The 21,347-nt window shown below is 37.6% G+C and overlaps 2 protein-coding genes across 2 annotated transcripts; one reads left to right on the top strand and one right to left on the bottom strand.

The window, feature by feature from the left end:
• The first annotated feature begins 182 nt into the window (after positions 1 to 182).
• ddx43 (DEAD (Asp-Glu-Ala-Asp) box polypeptide 43) lies at positions 183 to 16,880 on the top strand. Its single transcript, XM_079634318.1, has 17 exons — positions 183 to 842; positions 1,099 to 1,154; positions 2,551 to 2,677; positions 2,784 to 2,930; positions 6,187 to 6,268; positions 7,204 to 7,360; positions 7,474 to 7,592; positions 10,953 to 11,063; positions 11,171 to 11,312; positions 12,211 to 12,311; positions 13,043 to 13,130; positions 13,251 to 13,378; positions 14,560 to 14,669; positions 15,001 to 15,139; positions 15,252 to 15,339; positions 16,222 to 16,385; positions 16,585 to 16,880. Exons 1-16 carry the CDS (start codon positions 500 to 502, stop codon positions 16,372 to 16,374), a joined length of 2,091 nt encoding a protein of 696 aa, XP_079490444.1. The 5' UTR covers positions 183 to 499; the 3' UTR covers positions 16,375 to 16,385; positions 16,585 to 16,880.
• On the bottom strand, positions 16,762 to 21,290 carry cgasa (cyclic GMP-AMP synthase a). The gene is made up of 5 exons (XM_079634320.1): positions 19,418 to 21,290; positions 18,526 to 18,748; positions 17,721 to 17,984; positions 17,526 to 17,625; positions 16,762 to 17,317 (listed from the first exon to the last, which is right to left on the bottom strand). The coding sequence occupies exons 1-5, from the start codon at positions 20,360 to 20,362 to the stop codon at positions 16,978 to 16,980; spliced, it is 1,872 nt and encodes a 623-aa protein (XP_079490446.1). The 5' UTR covers positions 20,363 to 21,290; the 3' UTR covers positions 16,762 to 16,977.
• Positions 21,291 to 21,347: the final 57 nt, after the last annotated feature.

Genomic DNA, 21,347 nt, shown 5'->3' with positions numbered 1-21,347 from the left:
CTGGTGTACTTGATGTTAATGTCTTTGTGTGCCTTGTCTTACTAATAGTATTAGTTCTTGGGCCTTTATTAGTCCAAAAGCCCTTTATTGAAATGGCTGTCAACGCCAAGTGGTCAACAGAGGTACTGCATCAATTAGTTTGAGGTCTTTAATTATATAATTTTATAAAAATAGACAGCATAACGTAAACAATGTCGTCCACGTCCACCAAAATACCTCAGTTAAAATAAAACATATTGGTCATTTGATATTAGTTGCCACTTTTAATAAATAAACAAGATAGACATAAATATTATTAAAGCTTTTTCATTATCCCATATACATTCATTATTTATTTATTTTCACAGCAGTAACTACCGTAAATTACAAGTTGCCATGGTTGCCATTTGGAATCACGTGAGCGGATATTGATCGAGGTTTCTGATCAGTGACTATCTTGGGGTCCTTCGGGAGAGAACCGTCGCTTATTCAAACTTATGTTCTTATATGTTTGTTTTAAATGTCGGACTGGGAAGATGAGTACGATGCGCATGGTGCAGCGATTTCAAAGCCGTCACTCGTTCAAACCGTGCCCGTAAAGTCGTCGAGGCCTCCGTCTCCAAGAGGCGCGCGGAGCCGAGAAACCACGAGTGTCGGCGCGAAGTTTGGTGGAGGGAGCGAGCAGTGGACAAACCGGAGAACCCGAGACTTTGAATCAAATATCTGTGATGGTGCAGACGGCAAAAACAGCAGTTACAGTCGTTCCAGGACTGGACCTACAGGAGGCCGTGGTAATGGAGACAGATCAGGTTCATCTGCGGTAACTCTGCACGTGGACAACTCTTTGGTGGGAAGAATAATAGGTAAGACACAGGTGTCTGAGGAACATTTAACGTTAGACATGCATCAGTTTTTCTAAATGTCCGATTCTCTAGCGTTCTAATCAGGTTATTTTTAATGAATTGATTGAAACGAATCAGAAAATCGATTATCGAAGAATGAATGATTCGGGTTTTCAACCGGGTCTTTGAAACGGTTCAAAAGAACCGATTCGTTGAAGTTGGTTGGACTTCCACCACTGCTGTGTGTGATTGATTGTCTCTCTGTCTGTTTGCCCAGGTCGAGGTGGTGCGAAAATTCGGGAGCTTGAAGAGAGCAGTGGAGCATCGATAAAGGCAAGTTAAATACACTATTGCTATTTGGAAAGCTTAGAAGAGCCTGTATCTACACACTAGAGCTTTACGTTAATTCTTTCCCCACCATTGACGCCGGAATTTCCCGTCATTTGAGACAACGCTTCCCCGCCATCAACTTCCCGTGTTTTCACTGTAACTGTTAATACGGTAACGTAAGAGAACGCTATTACTCAACTTCTGAAAGAGTAGAAAATCTTCGCAGCTAAGAACAAAACACAGGCAAAAAAGTAACGTTAGTAGAAACAAGCGATGAACGCTTTGCTTATGCACGTTATAATCTTTGAGGAAAAAAACTTGATTTTCTCATCTTTTTGTTCAAAATGTTGATTTATTTTTTTATTAAACTTGGCCACCTTTAAGTGTTGATAAAAGCTGTTCTATTTTTTTTATTTTTTATAAAAAGTGGTGGAGGCAGCGTTTTTTTTTTTTTTTTTTTTTTGTTAGATCCCACTTTAGCCCATCACAGATAAAGCAGCTAAAAATACTTTGGACTCGCAAATTAAAGGGTTAGTTCACCCAAAAAGGAAAATTCAGTCAGTAATTAGGCTACTCACCCTCATGTTGTTCCAACCATGTAAGTCTTTCGTTCATCTTCGGATCACAAATTACGATATTTTTGATGAAATCTGAAGGCAGTCTCACTCCTCCATAAGGCTTTCAGAGGGATCCAAACTCGCCGGCCCAGAATAGTTATTAAAACATCGTTACAATAGTCCAAGTGACAACAGTGGCTCTGCATTAAGTTTATCATGCGACAGGAGGAAATGAATAGTGGAATAAAGTCGTTATTTTTGTTGTTTTTCCGCACATAAAGTATTGACGTCGCATGATAAACTTAATGCAGAGCCACTGAAGTCACTTGGACTATTGTAACGATGTTTTAATAACTATTCTGGGCTGGCGAGTTTGGATCCCTCTGAAAGCCTATGGAGGAGTGAGACTGCCTTCAGATTTCATCAAAAATATCGTAATTTGTGATCCGAAGATGAACGAAAGACTTACATGGTTGGAACAACATGAGGGTGAGTAATTACTGACTGAATTTTCATTTTTGGGTGAACTAACCCTTTAAGTGCAAGGGATAATTCATCCAAAAATTAACATTGTTAAAATTCATCAGTTACAAAACCACTTAAATATCAGCTGTTAAGAAGCTCTACAGACGACTATAGTGTCATTATTCAGCTCATTTCAGTTCGATTAATTTCGAATGAATCTGTTGTCATATGTGGTATAGTCTAATAATAATAATTTGGGTATATGGGTTTAGAACAACATGCAATGACATTCATGACTATTTTCATATGCAAGTAAACTATTCCAATCCTTTCAAATTTAGTTTAACACATGACATTGAATTATGTATGATTGGCAGATAAACCGTGGTGACTATGACGCTGAGGTGCTTATCTTTGGAAGCTGTGATGCTCAGGCCAAAGCCAAAGGCATGATTGAAGATCTGGTTCATGGAGACTCTGTCAGAGGTCCTGGCTGCCACAATGGTTGGAGAGCTTGGAATTCCCTAAGCTACAAGAATCTGTCCTTTTTTTTTTATTGCTCTGTTAATTACTGATATTTTAGGTTTAACATTTACATGTAAATCTCCAGGAAATAGCAATGCAGGATATCAGAATGACTCATGTTGGCCAACTTCTGCTGTACGAGCAGTGTCTGCAGCTGCCACAACACCTGCACCTATTGACTGGACTGCGCTTAGAGAAAACCGTGACAAATATGAAGCTATTAAATGGCAAGGTGAGTCTCTAGAAGCTGTAGTCTAGGTAATGTGTGATCATTACTTCAGATTAGTTCTTTCATCATTTACTCTCCCTCATGTTGTCCTAAACCTGTATATGAGATATTTACACTTATGTACACACTTTAAAATGTAAACTAGTGGGGATGTCACAATATATCGGAATGCAAAATGCAGCAATATGTGTTGTGGATAGTGACCATATATATTTTGTGTATCATTCACCCAAAATAAAAATTACTGTGTGAGAAAAAAATTTTTTTTCAGAGATTTGGTGTCAGTACTACATTAAACTACTATATATAATGTATAATAATGCAATGGGGGAATATTTGTGGGTCCTGATAATGCCAAATGTGTTGTTACCAGTAAAAAGTGGCCTACATTATTTTAAATATATCTAGTCAGTGACAGAGTGCAAGCATATTCATCTAAAATATTTCTGTATTTTCAGCTTCAGAATCAGGATTTTTTTTATTCTGGTGTAGGGCTGGACGATATGGACTAAATGTATATCACTATATATTTCTTAATTTCGGTCGATACAATATAATTCCGATATCGATATGAACAATATAAAAGCCTCAGGAAAAACTGCCAAGAACACCCACAATTAATGTCTGTACCTTCAAACTTCTAAAAAATTAATTTCTCAAGTCTCTGAAACCTCCTCCTATAAAACTATATAATATTTTAGAAATAAAAATGGTACAAATAAATTATTGTTAATATTTTATTTGTATTTAGCCTTCATACAAGAAATGTGAAATCACTGTCAAATAAACATAAGTTAATAATTTAACTTATTAATATACTTTAACTTTAAGCTATAGGCTAACATAGGTTGATTATGTTATTCTTATAGATTGAAAAAAGTGCTTCAGCCAGGATAAAGAATATGAAAAGTGCTCAGAGTTGCTGCAGAAAACAAACCCCAAAAAAAGTGAGCAACAACAAAAACACATGTTGCTGAGGGACATGTTGTGTGTTGATGACACTCTGAATTCATTTTGATTGATGAATCTGAATGTAGTGTTTACATGAACGCTGAACACATGATCGGGTTGATGTGCGCGTTTATATGTCACAAGCTTCAAATCAGAATAGATTTTTTGACATGCGCACACTGCACAAATATAGTTTCCAGCTGATTCGATTCGCCTCCATTCGCCTAATCTGCCATTTTTGTCCGACAAAGCAGTCAGGAGAGTTAACGTTGGAGGATTTGAACTAGAAAAACAGAATATACTGACGTCTTTTCGTGGTTAAAACAACATTCCTTATGTTCATTCATGTTTATTTGATGCTATAAATGAACTAGAAGGAAGAGATGATCGGTTCACGAGCAGCTTTAACTGAGGCTCTACAGCAATCTGTCAGACACATTAAAGAGCCACAAAACGGTATTTATTGTTTAAATTTCTTGACAAAATTGCCAAATTTGAAAGTTGAGACTGTTTAATATCAAAAGTAACCTGGTCTGTCCTGTCTGTCAGCGTGTTGTCAGTGTCCTCTCTGCTCCACGGTGTATTTTTCACTGCGTGAGGGTGTGGTGTGAGAGCGGCGTAGCTTGTTGGACATAGCGACAGTAACTAAAGGGGGCGGCGGGTCTTTGCGAACGGTCAATTTGGAGACAATGAACATATGAACCGTTATGCCGTGCTGCTTATATTTATCCCACAGTAAAAATGAAAACGTATTGATTTACACCCTCCATGTAATATCACATTTTAGTATTTTAATCAGCAGTAAGTTTTTTGTTAACCTTTTATCATTTCAGGGCTCCAGACTAACTTTTCCACTGGTTGCAATTTTATTGATTGCAATAAAGACTTGAAGCTAATTTGAATGTTGGAATAAGAAACGCGATGCCTGTAATTGGACATGCACACGCAAAAAAAATCAGCACTTCAAATGTTATTTTTAACGTGATAACCAAAAACTATAAATATATACCCATAAATATGATAAAATCACTAGGTTTAAAAATAAACTGTCAAAGTGAAGTATCAGGTATTCACAAAAGTCTCATAAGAAACATTAACAGTCAGTCGTGCAGCGCTGCCAGCAGAAGCTCACTGATTTCAGCACACTTGTGAAAACTATTTAACTAAATAGTGATCTCTCTATATAACATAAATTTAACTTAAGTACTCACTAATCTTTTTCGTTTTCAAATGAAAGTGTGAATGATGATCGTATTTAGCTGAGGAAAACGTCTTTTTTTTATGTCGTCTTACATTTGAATAACTAAATGAATGTTAGGTCTGACTATTTAAGTGACTATATTCTGATTATAAACTAGCCTAAGTGTTATAAATGATAATATTTATGCTGTTAAATCTACCTCAGGACATTGAAGATACCGACACACCAGCAAGTGACATTTCACCGGAAGTTTTCCAGCTGGCTAATATGGAAGTTTTAAAGAATGCTCCGTGCATATAGTCCATTGACACGTTTCATCATCAGTGTGCAATCAATGTGCGTGTACGTTTGCTCTATAGCAGTTAATAAACAAGTCTTGTGCAAGAACACAGTAGCCGGAGCTACTTCTCTCTGTTAATGTCTATGGCGAGTCACGCAGACACTGTGCTCCCCGCAGCGCAGCTGAACCCGGTCTAAAATAGTCCGAATATAAACACTTATTATAGGCGTACCGCAGTGATTCAGGATAAGACAAAAACATGGTTTGGAAAATGGATTCATGATGTACTTGTTCATTATATAAGTTCTGTTCATTTTGAACAAAAAAAGTTAAGGACTGCAGCAGTTACTCGCACAAATGCGACCACATCAAATTCTAACGTATTCAAAAACATTGTCAAAAAATGGTCGCAGTCTGGAACCCTGCATATATCCTGGAGTATCGCAATAATGTTGTATCATGAGTTCAGTATCGAATCGTGACATGAGGGTATCGTTACACCCCTATAAACTAGATTAAGAAATTTGGTTGATTTACTGCATGTAATAAATAGGTAGATATAAAGTTCTATCCCCTGGTTTCACAAACAAGGCTTAAGCCTAGTCCCAGGCTTAAATGCAAGTTTAGCATATCTTAAAATATGTCGGTGCCATTGTCTCCAAATGCACACCAGTAATGTTTTTTTTTTGTCTAAGGCATGGTTATAAAAGCTACATAAATTTCCTAATTGAACTAAGGTATAATCCTGACATAATTTTAGGCCTTTCTGTGAAACCAAAGGCCTAGAAGTACTATACCTGATTCAACAATCATTTTGCTTTCTGCAGATCTTCCCACTCTAAAGAAGGATTTCTATATTGAAGCAAAATCAGTGGCTGCTCGTAGTGCAGAAGAAGTCCAAATCTGGAGGTAAGAGTTGTCTGAACTTGCTTTCTTCAAGTTAGCCCACAGATGGCGGCATGTATCTTTTAATAACAAACCTTCTGAAGGATTTTATATAAATATGTTGTGGCATGCCTGGATATTATCCTAATTATGCTAGACTTTAAATGTGGATGTTTTATTATTTTAATGTTTTAGTTGAGAAAAACAATGTATCATTCCGTAATGATACATTTAACAAAGTACAATGTCTTTTGTGTGTTTGACGTTTTCTGTCTTTCCTCTTATAGTCTCTTTTAATACTAAATCTAATTTTAAAAAGAAGCCATGTAGCTCTGGTTCTCAACCTTTCACTCCAAGACCCTCCATTGCCCAAAATATTCAAAGGCCCTCTAGCCATAGTTTTGCACTCTTAGTTTCTGAAAAAAAAAAAACTTTCTATTCTTTCTTTCTTCTTTTGAATTTGGATGAATTTACATGACTTTTTAAGGACAAGGATTAAAACGTATAGATATTGCTTGTAATTAATTATATCTGGTAAAATATTTAAATATGTGACATTACTAGTAAAATATATATTCTTTATAAAAATGCTAGATCCATTTTAAGGTTTTTATTATTTTACATAGTTTCCAGGTCTAAAAATCATACTTTAAAATTAGGCTAACAATATATCCAGGTTTTCCTGGTTCAGAAAAGGAATTAAACTGTTGTTAAGGGGGTGAATTAAAATATGAAATATCTTGTTTTTAGTTTTTGTAGCATATTTTGTGATTTTGAGACCCCCTTGAAAGGCTGCATTATAGCATTGAATTAATTATCATTTTGCAAAAAGTGATTTCTAACTTAATTTCATTTCTTTGTCACAAATCAGAAACATCTAAAACTATTGAGATGGCATTTTTGCAACACTCTGCATGTTTGTATTGTTTTTGTACTTCTGCTTTTCTTTACTCTTAAAGAAAAGAGAACAACAACATCTTTGTGGATGATTTGAAAGACGAGGAGAAAAGAACCATTCCCAATCCAGTGTGCACATTTGAGGAGGCTTTTGCTCACTATCCTGGAATAATGGAAAACATTGTCAGAGTGGGATTTCAAAAGCCAACTCCCATTCAGGTGAAGAAACATCTATCTCATTTGTTTGTTTATACCATATTGTTTTTTCACTGGATGTAAAGCTTGACATGTCGAGATGATTGTAATTCTGGTTATTTTGTCTTGTGGTTCAGTCACAAGCCTGGCCAGTCGTCCTGAAAGGAATTGATCTGATTGGAATAGCCCAGACAGGAACAGGCAAAACTTTGTCCTACCTGCTTCCTGGCTTTATTCATATGGATGAGCAACCTGTGTAAGTCTGTACAAGAGTGTCAGTGCTCCATCTTTCACCTTTTTGTTAACAAATATTATTTATGTATTTGTTTATACTCCTGTACATTCCTTAACCTCACTCTATCAGTTTGGTATACAGTTGATAGTCAACCAGAATTCCTATTACCGCCGCGCTTGCTGCCGCAGCAAAAAAAGTCTCATTTTAAAGTCGTTCACGAAATGACCGCCAGGTGGCGCAAATGGACATTTTGAAAAACAAAATGTCAATTAACAGTAAGGATGAAATACTACAACTGTGGTCATTTCCAAATAAGCCTACAAAAAACATGAGAAGAAAAAAAAAAGCTATTGACATTTGCTTTGACATTAAAGGCCTATTAGGCTACAACAGAATTGGTTACATTTAACAAAAGCAAAAATTAAATGTGTAAAAGTACATTTTAAACCGAATAGAACAAACTTTTAGAACAGGAAAATAGAATCAAAAGTTACAAATAGAGACGGCAACAATATAGCATATATTTCATATTGTAGACGTCGGTTGGCAACAGAAGCCTATTCCTCGGGGGAACAGCACAATAATAACTTTCTAGTAAATTCATGGTTGAGTGGTATAACTTGAGTTTCAATAAATTAGATGAAACTGGTTCAAATCTCGAACAAATATAGGCTTGTGTAATTATTTTATTAACGGAGAAGAGAGATTTGTCTAGTTCTGAAACTGTTACACCATATAGTTTTATTTGCTTATATTTATAAAATAAAATGACCATGCATTTCCATTTTACACTTAAGGAACAAATATTATCCAACAGAATGACTGAATTTACATTTGTATAATAATTCCAATCCTAATTTCAAAAGCAGTTATGTTAAAAACAGAAAGAAAAGAAAAACTTTGTTGTTCCCTGTACAGAAAGAGTTTTTAAAAAATATGGTTGTAAGCAAGGTGCGATCTGTCAGGGGGGACAGGGATTTAGTTTTAGTCTAAATATCCCTGTTTTTGCTGAATTATATGTGATGCGATCTGGGAAAACCTGTCGGATGTCGCGCTGGCACGTTTTCAGTAAGGTCTAAAAATAGATTGAATGTCAGTTTTTTTTTTTTGTCAAAATTGGGTTTTCATTAAATTATTATTCTATAACATCTTGTCTATCATCTCTGAATATATCTTAGGAAAATTCGCAAGTTTAGTGCAGAAAAATGGCGATTTATAGTGGCAAGCTGAAAAGACGGTGTCTTTCTCTTTAAGAACACACACGGCAGAGTGGAGGTGCAAAAAAACAAAATCGGGCACAGCTCTCCTTCTCTTATCACTACAAAGACAGTTCACCAATCAAAATAAACCACATAACAGAATAAAGTTCCCGCCAGTCCTGTGTAAACTACAACGGCACGCAAGTTTTATTTATTTTTATCCAACGTTATTGTGTGATGCAGAGCACAAGAGAACAACGGAGTCTGAAGTAGTTGCTCGCTTAAAAAAATCTTGCTTGCCTCTCAATCGTCCAATTTCAAAATGGTTTTCACAGGATGAATTTTGAGTTTATTCGTTTTCGAATGATACCTAATCTGTTCATTACTAAAATGAACAGATTATGTAATGTGACAAAAAGGCAATAAAAAAAGTGCCAGTCTGAAACTGGCACGCTAGAAGGACGCAACCGTTAATTAAATCTGTTTTTCTCAATTCCGTTCCTGAAAATCATAGCGATCAGCCGACTTCAGACAACCATAACTTTTGTTACAGACAAACGATAAAAGAAATAAAAACAGATTTGGAAAGGGCTTGAAAACAGCTTTAATATGGTATCCAACCCTGTGATATGTCAAATTTTACCATGTGGTGGGTTTTCCCAGATCGCATCACATATTTATCCCCCATCCCCCTCAACAGTAATCAATGCTATACTTCACCAATAGACCATATAAAAGATATGAAATAAAGATATGTAATACGCACGTTTAAACAAACAATAAAATCAGAACCATCGCTTCTGCTCCTGTATTGAGAGCCCATGCAGCGCATTTGTTTCAATTCCTGGTTCCAGTGGCCTTAATGCATGCACGGCTTTTCAAAATGTCTCACAGCGTTTTGTGATTGTTTTTAATGATATATTGAAGTTTATAATTAATAATTTTGTCACACGACAGCGAGTGGCGCTACGCATTGTTCTAAAATCAGGTTTTATTCTGGCATGTTGAATTAGCATTCGACAGACGCGGCGGCGCTTTCATTTGGATTTATTTTTCTCATAACCGCTAAAACAACTTAATATTCTCTGCCCTTTTTTGGTCTTCCAGATAAGAGTACATAATTCAAAACTGTAAACTTTTATTAATTTACACTCACTACAGGCTAACGACAAAACGTTTTCTGTGGTCTCTGTCTCTGGGAACTGCATGTCACAAAAAGGAACCTCCGCTCATTCACAATAAGAAATGTCTAAAGCTTTAAATGTCTTAAATATTTAATAAATGTTATCTGATTATGTAATCCTTATGAAACCAAAAGGCACAGAAGATCTACTCAAACATGTTTATCATTTGTATGAGCACGTCCCAATGATTAAAGGACAACGCAAGAGTGAAAAATTTGCTCCAATTAAATGTAAATCGCCCTGTCGAAATGTTGCGATATTGTTTAATTAAAGTTCATAATTATTCTATAAATGTTATTTAGTTTAACAGCAACACGAAATGCCTACTGTGGTTCGAGATTTATTTGAATAAGTAAAAATAACCGCCCTCTGCTAGGGATGTTAACCGATGACCGTTTGACCGATGGTTGACCGTATCAACGTTAACCGATCAAAGTTTTCGGCAGTCGGTAAAAAAAAAAAAAAGTGATCTCTAAATTAGGCTAAATAGACAGTGGACTAAACGCTACTACAGTTAGCCATTTGAGCTGAGATTCGAACTAAGACCTTTTGAAGCTCCGCAATGCTCATGTTGTAGCGTTGACTACACAGCTATTGACTGAACGCTGTTTTATGAGCATGAGCATAACCTCTTGTGCTTACCTCTTAAGCCTCATTGGCGTGACATTTTTCTTTTGCAATGTTTGTTTAAATGTTTTCATTTATTAAAGAAAATAATGCTAATCATAACAACCTACTGTAAGCCTACATTTGTTTCAGTTCTAAATTTGTACTGTAATTTCATTATTGGGATTATGAATTCGTTTAACTGTTTTAATTGAATTTATCTGCTGGCCAGTTTTCAACAAGCTGCGGCAGATTACGCAATGGAGAGAATAAACATACTTTTCAAAGTCTTTTTCAAACACCCCCCCCCCCCACCACCCCCCAATTTTGCCGTTCCCACGGCGGTAAAAGTGTTATTCTGGTTGAGTACCAACTGTACATATTTATTGTAGGCGCAGGGACAGAAAAGACGGCCCCGGCATGTTGGTTTTGACTCCCACCCGTGAGCTAGCCCTCCAGATTGAAGCAGAGTGCAGCAAATACAGCTACAAAGGGTTTAAAAGGTGCTGAAACCATAAGTTCTCAAAATGTTATGCAAAACATTCCATTTATGAATTCCTCTAGTTGTCCTGCTTTGTCTGTTTGATCAAAATCCCTTTCATTACGGTAGCATCTGTATCTATGGAGGAGGTGACCGAAAGGCCCAGATTAAAGCAGTGTCCAGTGGTGTGGACATAGTCATTGCCACACCAGGACGATTAAATGATCTGCAGATGAATGAGCTCATCAACTTACGCTCCATCACCTATCTGGTAAGTAAATGGCAAAAGTGCATACTGGGACAGTAATGGATTTTTATGTATTATTTTACATTTAAAGCTGCAGTCCGTCGTTTTTCCTCTTTGTCGCCATCTCTGTTCGAAATCTGCAATTGCAGTTATTCGCGGAATTATTAACTGTGCGTGGGTAGTAAATCGGCATGAAACAGCGCGGATGAACACAATGTATTGAGGAGAACCTGTCGCTGCCGCGTCGCTGTGGATACTGTACTGTCATCAGCAATGTCAGAGTATACTTTTTGAAAGTGTCAACATTAGAATTTTCATCGGTAAATGTCATCTGAACAAGTAAGTAACATTCACTTTTGTTCTGACCAAATTCGGGGGTGGGGGGAAGCATTGTAGTAGGCTATAGCATGCTGATTAAATCAAACGATTGCTTATATCACGTCAAAACGTGAAAAATATATTTTTTCTGAAGTCCGAAGTCTTTGGGTTTTACAACTGGTGAATCTCCAGTTGTCACTGGTGATTGTCGCTTTAAACTTTCGGGATCCGCCATACCAAGTGCTAAGCTAAAACTCCACCATCATCCACACACGCTATAATAGCCGACTAGCCGGGGACTCCTTCTCTATGTGTACAGAAGTGACGTAATGACGCAAAGACATGCTCGAAATTCCCGCGGAAATCCACCAGTACCACTAGAATTAAAATCATTATTACAAGCTTACCGTTTTGAATCGAGGTAAGGCAAGCAGATCGTTTTGAACACTGTCTGGTTACGTTTTTTTTCAAAAATTTATTTTTTGATATTTTTAAACCCAAAAAAGTGCCGGACTGCAGCTTTAAAAGAGCATTTAAAAAGAAATTTAAAAAAATAGGTTTGAATTAATTTTGTATACATGTCTTTTGTTTTTCCTCGTTTCAGGTACTGGACGAGGCTGACAGAATGTTGGATATGGGGTTTGAACCTCAAATCATGAAAATCATTCTGGATATTCGACCTGACAGACAAACTTTAATGACTAGGTGATTTTTATTTATTTATTTTTTTATTCTGAAAACATTATTTTCAACTGCGACATTCACCAGATTAAAGTGCATCACTTCCCAGATATTTCACGACCCCAAAAAAGGCAATTGATGACGTTGCAGTGTAAATTAGGCTTGCTGTGATAGTTGGTGTTACCCGGTATTCAGCCGCACACACATTTTTCTAGTTGTGTTTTTCATTAAAGGTGCTCTAAGCGATGCTGGCTCTAAGCGGTCTACAGAGACCGTGTATTTTTATAGTGTGTTCAGGGGACAGGCAGCTAGCGGATAGTGAGGATATGTTTGCTGTATGTGACAAATGTTTTGGCCTAAAAAACACGTGACATCGCTTATAGCACTTAGAAGAATTATAATGAACCCACCATTCAAGTAATTGGTGCTAATTCGCTGGCACGGAGCAGAGTGAGCGTTTTCAGTTCATTGCGATGGAAGTTGAGCTTCACGTTCGCACTCCATAGGAATTATTTGAAAATGCTCGCTCTGCTCCGCACCGTTATGAATGCCATGCGACTTGGCAAGGTGCAAAAGATAGAAAAACTCCAATGTCTGGTGTCGATTAACCAGGGGGAAAATTTACTTACCGTAACATCCCTACTTTAAATGCAGAATTGGGGCTAATTCTCAAGAGTTTGAATGCTTTACTATCATGAAGTTTGGACTTTTGGAGGATTATTCATTTAATGTACTTTTCTCTATTTCTTCTATAGTGCCACCTGGCCAACAGGTGTCAGGCGGCTGGCCAAATCCTACCTGAAAGACTCCATGATGGTTTATGTGGGCACCTTAGATCTAGCAGTGAGTGATCAGTTGGTTATAATGGGAAATGCCCATATACCAGGTCAAATATAACTTTTCTGTTTGGCCTCCTTATTAAAAGTCCCCAGTTAATTCTCCTTCTGCATCTGTCTCCCTCAGGCGGTGAACACTGTTCACCAAACAGTGCTGTTCGTACAGGAGGAAGAAAAAAAAGACTATGTTTTTGACTTCATCCACCGAATGGAGCCTCAAGACAAAGTACTAATATTTGTTGGAAAAAAAATAAAGTGAGTTTTTCAGAACGAAACTTAAATGACAGTAACCCTGGTTTGATTCCAAGAAACAGGAAATGGGAGTAGTTTCTGCAGGCACACTCAAGTTCTGCTGAAATTGTATTGCATAACATTTTTTTTTATTATGATCACTTGACGTGACATCAGTCAGTGCCCATCAGCTCATGTGTGCTCTAGAAATGTGTGATTGTGGGGAAATGCTTCTCTCTCTTTTTTTAAAAATGAAACTTGGCATTTCTCCATTGTCAGAGGGAGTGGCAGTCTAGTATGTGGTTATAAAATTCTTCCTGTTGCTTGCTTTAATACACGAATGTTTTGTTCTTCCACACCCCAGTACAATGGGCAGCTTGAGGCAATTCTTTTCAAAAGTTGTGCAAATATTAGAACCAAATACTCATTTTAAAGGGTTAGTTCGCCCATTTAAGACATGAAGTTGTATGCAATCCTTACCAGCACTATAGTGCATACACACTGACCCACTTTGTGTTTACCTCCCTGGTCAGAGTTCTGACCGCTGGAAGTTTTTCAAGAAAGTAGTCCTGGTTAGTTTCCGGGGCCACAAAACTGCGTTTTTACGTGAAAAAATTATTTGCATTTCAAAGCTTGATTAATTTACATCACAAAAAAACACGCCAGACAAAATTCATACCTCAGTTTTAATCGGCACTATTTTCTTTCCATTTCTATCAATCCACTCTGACCAGGGAGGTAAACACAGAGTGGGTCAGTGTGTATGCACTATAGTGCTGGTAAGGATTGCATACAACTTCATGTCTTAAATGGGCGAACTAACCCTTTAAAACAATTCTTTATAACACTTTAAGTGCTTGCTTAATCTCACCCAGAACAGATCTGCTATTGGATCCAGTGCTGCAAGAGCCCCATGCCTGCTTGCGTTGTAGATAGTTTATTGTTTTTATAGCAGCAAAGGTTGTTTCTATTCTAGATGTCCTGTTTGTGGGATCGTTTATCCTCAAACCATGAAAAAAAACTCTGGCAGGTATAAGTACAAGCCTAACCACACGCAAGGAGAAACAATGACCGCAATTTTGTGTGGAGAATTATTGGCCTGCGAGAGTATGTTCAATCAAAATTGTATGCCAAACTGTTAAAGCCGAAGTAAAATATATGAGAAATCCGATTCTCACTGTGATCTCTTTCCTGCTGCTGTGTAGAGCCGATGACCTCTCCAGTGACATGTGTCTGCAGGGTTTAACGGTTCAGTCTCTGCATGGAGACCGAGAGCAATGCGACAGAGAAGAGGCACTGCAAGACTTTAGAGATGGTATGTATGTTAAGCAGTAAATAGAAAAGTTAAGTGTGTAATTTCTGTAATGGCACCAGAATTGTACAAATGCTGACGCCATCTTCCTTGTTTAAACAAACATGTAGTCCCAAACTCACTCCTTTAGTTGAGTCAATGCTGTTGTTGTCCATCTACTCAAACTGATAGTTTGCAATTCTGTTTGGGTACACTAGTCCGCACTGAAAATGCATACCTTATTAAGCAAAATGACAACTTTTGCTGCCGTCAGCGATTTGTACCTGGACCTTAAAGATTTAACCATAATTGATCTGTGAGATTGCTATCTACCTGTCCGTGGGCAATGTAAAAGGTCGTGTCCGGATTCTGGTGGCGACTGACCTGGCCTCCCGGGGGCTAGACGTTCATGACATCACACATGTTTTCAACTATGACTTCCCTCGGAATGTGGAGGAGTATGTGCACCGCATCGGGAGAACAGGTCGTGCAGGGTGAGTCAAACAGGGATGGGTGTGACTGAAATGATAGAAACAATGAGAATTGTAATTATAAGAATGCAACCATTCAGGCTCTTTATGTAAATGAGTCCATGTCTTGACGCAGGAGGTCCGGTGCCTCTGTAACCCTGGTAACAAGAGATGACTGGAGAGTAGCTTCCGAGTTGATCACCATCCTGGAGAGATCTGGTCAGGTAAACACACCTGCATGCATCTACTCCTTTCATTATGTTTATGACACTGCTATGTGAAGAACGCAAATCAAATCAGTATATATAATTTTTTATTTATTTTTTATAAAGATTATAGTTTCAGGAATGTTTAGATGACTACAAAAGAGTTTACAATCACTTTTCTTAAATATTTAGCTATTAGATCAATTTCAGGTCTTTATATAAATATAACAGATATTATATCACTTTAAATACTTCAATTAGTTTAAGGCTAATAAAGAATTGATCTCACAAGGGGATTGTTTAGTGATTCTTGCCATTAAAAAGTTTGAAAACCCTTTGAAAAGAAAATATTGGAAATTCATAAGCAATAAAATTTTTTTTTAATTTTGATGGTTTAATGCTGCCTGTTGCAAAAATTGACTTTACAAAAACTCTTTATTGTTGTCCCAAACCATGTCAGTGTAACTGCTTAATTTGTTCATACTATATTGTTGTAAAGATTCTAACTGTCGTGCAGGAGATGCAATATAATTTATTGGTAAAGACTTCTTAATTTTAGCTTGTTTTCAAAAATATGATTTAATACCACTGTTACATCAAGGGTCAAATAAAATAGAAATGGCACATTAAAGTTAAAAGCTACTGCATGATAAAACCATTTTTGTTGTGTGTGTTTACCTACTGTTTATCTGGTATAAAGAATGTATTTGCTCAGGTGGTGAAATATTTCTTATAAAGATTTGCTTTATTTTGAAAAGTACTTGAGCCAAATTGACTTTTAGTAAAAGCAGTGTATGTGTATATATCGGAAGAGAATGTCTTTACTGTGTGTTTTGTTTATATGTACACAACATCCTAATGGAGAATCTGGATAAAGGGGAGTATTTTTCCTTTCTTTAGGATGTACCAGAAGAACTGGTATTGATGGCTGAACGTTATGAAAAACACCGGAAGGAGAAAGAAATGTTTGCACCCAGAGGCAGAGGAGGAGGTGGAGGTGGAGGAGGAGGTCAGAGAGGTCGTTTCGGAGGAGGCTCAGACCGGAGGTTCTGATCTCTTGAAAGGTAGGTTAATATTGGTCTCATTTTATCTTGCTTAATCACATCAACATAAATGTTTTAAATGACAACAGATTTGTAAGAATACATCAAATCAACCACATTTAGCAATCAGCATTCACCAGATGTTTTCTAACCAAATGTGTACTTTAAGCATTTGTATCTTGTGCCAGTAGTAATATTGATCATTCATTTTGTCTTTCAGGTTGATGTGACTGTACTCACTTGAGTTAATTCATATACTTTTAAAGTGTTAATCCTCTCATTTGTAGAGAGGCTTGTGAAGTACTTGTAATTGACCATTTAAGTTTTGTTATGTTTAAGAAACACTGATTCATTTTATATGCATGACGTATTTCTTTAATGGGATTTTTTTTTTTTTCAGTTCAGTAACATTTATTATTGTTATCTACGTTGATGTGAGGTAAAATGCCCCTAACTTTAGATGACGTAAATTTCTTGTTCAGTTGAATGTGTATCAAATAAAAGCCTGTAAAACTATTTGGAAGATGTTTATTGAATTCAACTACAGATGACTATCAAGAGGAAAAAACAACAACATAAATCATACATAAATGCAGCTAAAAGAATATCAGAATTAACTGAATATAGGAAAGTTATTATTGCGTTGAATTTCAATTTCTTTGGCCAGGAAATCACAGCTAGTCTGAGTGGCTTGATGTAGGAGGTTATGGGATGGAATGAAAAAGTTAGGGAGATTACGTTCTCCTAGGTGTTTGACAAAGTCTTCCAAAAGCTGCTGGAAGCAGTCGGCCAGCTGACTGTATGCCCACTCGCTGTCATTTCCCCTTTTAGCGCAAGCGTGGAGCAGGGTGGTCTTTGCATGATAGGAGCAGAAGTTGGACATTTTTTTGGATTTGGAGTCATCCTCTTTTAGCTGTTGAAGAAGATACTTCAGAAGCTTTAGACACTCCTTCCTGTAGAAGTGGGCAACAGTTAAATGAATCAGTTCATGTTTTAGTGCTTGAAGAACTTGTGTAAAAAAAAAATTCTCTCCTGGATTTACAGACCAGTATTTTTATGCAAGCAATGAAGAACTATCAAAACAGATAATTGATGCACCAAAATGAAAATTGGTCTGTTGTATGCAATTCAATTTCAAATGCATCCAAACAGAATAGTTACCGGCAACATTTCTCTCCATTGGCCTCGCAGCATGTCTTGGAGTGGCCGTGCCTTTGCAGAATTTCTTTTTCAACATGTGAAAAAGAGATTCGCCATGCATCTGTGTAAAAAAAAAAACATTTTGTTTGGCTGCAGTAGCTTAGCTCATGTACATATAAAATGCAAGTAAATTACTGATAACAATAAGCAGTATACCTTTTGCAACAACTCCATCATGCTCTGCATCTCCTTTCCCCTCATATTTAGGCACCAGGTAGAATGGTTGACGCTTCATAACAGCTTTTTCCTTTGTACCAAGCCAGTTGTCTATTTTGAAGCCATCTTTTGTAAAGTGTGGCCAGCTTGCACGGTGAACCTTAAGACCAAGAACGAAGTCAATGGAAATTGTCTTTCCATTTTCTGTTACTTCCAGTGTCACTGCAGGGCACCTTGCCTTCTTTCGCTGTATCACAATTGTGTCTATAGAATGCAAAAAATATACATACAAAGATTACCAAAAAGCAATTCAATGGTTGTTGCCTTTTAGTTTAGAGCTGGTGGGAAGGATGTAAGTACTGTATGGAAGCTTGTTTCCGCCACAGAATAAAACATTTCACAATTGCGAGTTTACATCTCACAATTATGTGACTTTTTATCTGAGTTGAGTGAAAAAGTTCAAAAATTGTGAGATAAAAAGTCGCTATTACCTTTTTTATTTTTCATTCTCTGGCAGAAACGAGCTTCCATGTGTAGGGGATAAGAGAGATTGCTGTGATATCTCAGTTCAAGCAAGGTGTTCTTGGTGAAATGTTTTTCCAGGGGCTGAATTAAATACAGAAGGTGGATTTCTGCAATTAGTTTGATGTAAATCACAAGTAACCATTTGCTGATTCACTTTAAAGTTAACATACCATATAGTTTTGAAAATAGCTATTTTTATGTTGTAATACTTAGATGTATGCATGTGTGTGTGTAACAGATAATAAATAACAAAAATGTATAAAATCTAGATTGTACCTACATTGCAGTTTCTCCACTGACTCCTTAACGGCATCTCTGAATTCACTCAGCATTTTGCTGGCCTGAATGGTCTTGTCTTCATTTAGGAATATGTCCAGAGGATGTCTATTCGGATGTCGTTTCAGTGCAACACTGTAAAATGCGCCAGCCGTATCGAACTGCTCTAAATCCACTCTCTCCACAGGAATAGTCAGCATAACATCAAATTCATCTGGTTCGCAAATCTAAAATGTAACAAAGTTAAAGCTCATGTTGGGTTTTTTTTAACTGTAATTTTCCCCCCATGGATCCCATTGATTAGAAGTCTCATGGCCATATAATCTGTACCATTTGAGGGCGAATAAAGCATCTACTTATTCTTAAAGATGCATTGCATCACCACGTTAACATGTACATATTCTAGAATATAGGATATTTTTACATCTTACCTGTAAACAACTGCAATGCTATTGTAATATTCCATCCTGCATGTTATCTGACTAGGCATATTTTTCTCTTCTGGAATTCTCTTATATTATTTAACAATAAATTAATCAACGTGGTAGTTCTAAATCATATCTTTGTTAATAACACCGGTGTGCAATATAAAAACAGGCCCAAAACTCAAGAACTTTCACAAATGCATGCATCTCATATCACCAAGTCTTACCGTGTTTGGACATGTTCTGATGTAGTAGTAGTTTGTATATTCTGGAATTCTAATTAGGCTAATACAGGCGTGCCATCTGTCTTGTTCAGATTTGTAGAAATCTGTTATAAACTGATACTAGAGACTCTAGTCTAGAGTAGCCTACGCTAATGCCCTTTTACACACTTGTGCTTTCATTCCAAAAATAAATTACAACAGGCCAATGGATCACTCTCCTAATCATATGTCACAATGCAACACTTACTTTAACATTTTCATAATAACTTCCCGTTGGTAATCGTTCGATATCTGTACACCAGGTCGTGTTTTGTTTAAGGTGTGCAATGACTTTATCCGTGATGCCATTAACAATACTGGATGCATTGGACCGCTCGCACTTCTTGATCTTTAACTTCTCAATAGTTGCTTTAAGAACCTTCCCCAGTGTGTCATCGACGCTTATTCCTCTCATTGCAGTTGTTCTTTCTGCGCTTTTCTTTTTGCGGTCAGAGCTGAGCGCCGGAGGAGCCGGTGTGTGGCTCTGGCTCGGGTCAGAAAAGTCTCTCTCAGCAGCAGGTTCATGCCGCCTTCTAGGTTTTGCTACGGATTTTTCTTGTGATTTGCTTTCGGAGCTCTCCAGAGATTCTTCTCTGCCAAGTTTTGAAGGGTCTCTCTGCTTTTTATTCTGTCGTGTTGGTGCTGTTTTTTCACCGGACTTGCTCTTGGCAGTCTGCTGAGGTTTACTTTTTGCACAGTCTTGTCTGTCATTCTCCACAGCATTTGCTTTATTAGGAACAGAGGCTCTTCTACATGCCGCACTGGGGTTTTCTTTGGACTCGCTCTCGGAGATCTCCAGGGACTGACTAACTCCGTTTGGAAGTTCTCGCTTTTTACTCTGTCGATTAATGCTTCCGGCTCCTCCACTAAATGCCTTTGGTGTCGGGGTTTCACGAGGTTTGTCCTCACTTTCACAATCACGAGGTTCTTTCTCCTTTTTACTCTGTTGCTTTCTGCTTTTCCGTTTTGGTGCGTCCTCGGCGCGTTCCGGAGATTTCTCATCCAAGTCATTAGTTTGGTGATCTCTTTGCTCATTCTTCTTCCTGATCGCTTTTGCTGGAGCTTTGTGTTGGTCAGGTCTTCTCTGGCTGCTCATGATTGCATGTGAAGGCGACGCGCGCAGTTTTGCATTAAAGGAAGGTTTCCGTTGCATAAAACGATGACGTCAGGATGCAGGTGGTATGCCAGTTTAGAAAAAATCGAAATATCTCACTTCCTCGGCTTATTACGTAGGCCTATTTATTTATGTGACGTTATCTAAGCCATATTGTAGTAGGTTATTTATTAGTGTTTCCGTCGTCATTAAGTAGCCAAAATGTAGCCTATACTGACTGCAAAAATGTAGGTAGGCTATATAGAACTTTGTCATAAGGACCAGGCGCGGGGGAAGTCATTTTCGACAGGGGGTGCTGGCGGCGGCGGCGGCGGGGTGGGGATACTGACACACAATCAAAGACAGTACAGTTTATTGTTTATTCCCCGTGCTATACAGTTCTGCAGGCAGGGGCGTTTGTTTATCAAACAGGGTGGGTCGTTAGGCAGCTTAGGGGGGTTCGGGGGCATGCTCCCCCGAGAAATTTTGGATTTCTCGGACCTACATATGTGCATTTTAAGGTGTTTGAAGGCCAAAAAATTGGAATACAATAGAAGCAAATAATGAATAAAAATACGTTTATTTGTATTATGTACAAACTTTTGTTTCGTCATGTTTTCATAGCTCAATAGCGTTTCGGTGTGCTCAGATGTGCGCGCGCTGCAGTCGCTAGGAAACATGCACAGACGCGCGCGGACATGGATTTCTGTCGCGCAGGAATGTTTATTTTAAAACAACCACAAGTAGATTAAGTGTTCACAAACCGCATAACGGCCAAAAAAAGGCCTAAGTGCCACAAAGTAACAGACTATGCAAATCTGTCTTATCCGAGGGACATTCTTAAACGCTTAACAATCCTTTATATAAATCTGGGCCTGCATGGCGGCAGGAAAAAGACGCAGAGATGTAAGACACCGTGTCTCTACCTTACGATGATTTCGGTACACCAAAGGTACCGGGAAGTTCGCCGGCGGGAACTACAGTAGCTTGTCCTGCTCGTAATAGTTGCGCAACTTGTGTGTGGTGGGCCGTGAGTGTGCGTGCT

Source organism: Phoxinus phoxinus, assembly GCF_949152265.1.
Source record: "Phoxinus phoxinus genome assembly, chromosome: 14".
NCBI classification, from domain to species: domain Eukaryota; kingdom Metazoa; phylum Chordata; class Actinopteri; order Cypriniformes; family Leuciscidae; genus Phoxinus; species Phoxinus phoxinus.
Note: the sequence above shows the minus strand (reverse complement) of the source record. Positions and strands in the feature narration are given on the sequence as shown.